At 38.3% G+C, this 1,505-nt stretch overlaps 1 protein-coding gene across 1 annotated transcript; it reads right to left on the bottom strand.

Annotated features, from left to right (window-relative positions):
• Positions 1–277: 277 nt before the first annotated feature.
• Positions 278–1,206, bottom strand: LOC129948075 (uncharacterized). Its single transcript, XM_056058896.1, has 3 exons — positions 1,008–1,206; positions 565–933; positions 278–500 (listed from the first exon to the last, which is right to left on the bottom strand). Exons 1-3 carry the CDS (start codon positions 1,159–1,161, stop codon positions 340–342), a joined length of 684 nt encoding a protein of 227 aa, XP_055914871.1. The 5' UTR covers positions 1,162–1,206; the 3' UTR covers positions 278–339.
• Between the last annotated feature and the right edge of the window lie 299 nt (positions 1,207–1,505).

The following is a 1,505-nucleotide window of genomic DNA, read 5'->3' as shown; positions in this document are numbered from 1 at the left end:
GCTGAATCAGCCGTTAATGGGCTTCAAGTCATAAAATACTCATAGAACTTATGGAAGAAACAACATCAAAAGATCAAAATTTTCAAACCATAAAAACAACATACTTAAATGGTCATTGATCGATAATTTACGTCTTTCTATCAAAATTTGTCTCAGTCTCATAGAAATTCAATTTAACAATAATTTTAAAGGTGCACAGAATCTTCTGAATTTTCAAAGCTACACGCGGTCAACATCCGGGACAAGTCAACGTAGTCGGTCGTAAAAAAAATATAGATTAATTCACTTTATGATTTTATTATTTCTCAAGGGTTCTCAACTTTTGATCAATTAAAATTCTCATTGGTTTTCCTCCGGATCACGAACAACAAATACGCGGCGACCATTATTTGGTCTACGCCTTCTATTTGGGCTAACTCTGATCCGATTGCTGCTACCTGATGATGGGCGACGGCGGCGTCGTCGTCGTCTCCTTCGTGTTGCGTCTGTATTCGCGTTACCTATAAAAATCAAATAATGTTAAGTCATGATTTGTTCTAGAAACAGTTTTAAGAATTTCCATACTAATTGCTTGATTGATAATTTCAGGTACTACTGCCTGTGCTATAGCCTCTGCAGCAATATCATCCGAAATAGCACCACCTCCACCGCCACCGCCACCACCACCGCCGCCATAGTATCCACCACCACCGCCTCCACCACCGTTAATCGGAATGATTAATAGAGTCTGTTGATCACTGCTATCTCCGCCCTTCATCAAGTTCATAATTTGTTTGAAAATTGATTCAATCGATGCACTAGTACTTGGGGACATGCTATAGGAACGGCCTTCTTCCTCAAACTCATCGTCGTCGTCGTCCTGACCTGCGCCAATACCAGCATCCAGCTCAAATTCCTCGCCTGGTAAAAGCTTCTCGCTTTCAACGGACCTGCCTTTTTATGATCAAAAAATATCCCATCATTCAAAGGATATCGTCTTACTCAAGATTCATGTGATAAAAACTCACCCGTTACCATCGCGAGAACACCGAACAACAGAGCTGTTGTCAATATCAAAGAAAACCTCGTCATATTCAAGCTGACCATCAACCAAAGACTCCAGAAAAACCAAAAAATGATTCCATCTTTTATACCTACTCCCAACCTAAAGATTTTACCCATCAAGCCATAAGATAAGGGTCAACGTTTTGCGGACTTGCAAAGTGTTTGAAAATTTGTCCTCAAGCTATAGACGAGTTATACAGAAACAGAACAAAACCGTTATATGTTGTACTTGACCGTAAATATATAATATAAAAAAAAATTGACCTGGAGGCAAACGCAAAGAACATTCGTCTCCTCTCATTTTTGTTTACTTTATTCATAAAAATATATAAATGATTAATGTAAGAATACCCAAGGGCTATTTGTCTATTTCTACGGGAAAAATTACGAAATTCTTTCTTTGACATTTGCCAAGAGAACACACATAGAAATTCAATAGCTTTCGCCAATTAGGAACATAT

This window comes from Eupeodes corollae, chromosome 2 (assembly GCF_945859685.1).
Source record: "Eupeodes corollae chromosome 2, idEupCoro1.1, whole genome shotgun sequence".
Taxonomy (NCBI): domain Eukaryota; kingdom Metazoa; phylum Arthropoda; class Insecta; order Diptera; family Syrphidae; genus Eupeodes; species Eupeodes corollae.
The sequence above is the reverse complement of the archived record's forward strand: the minus strand, read 5'-3'. Positions and strand labels throughout refer to the sequence as shown.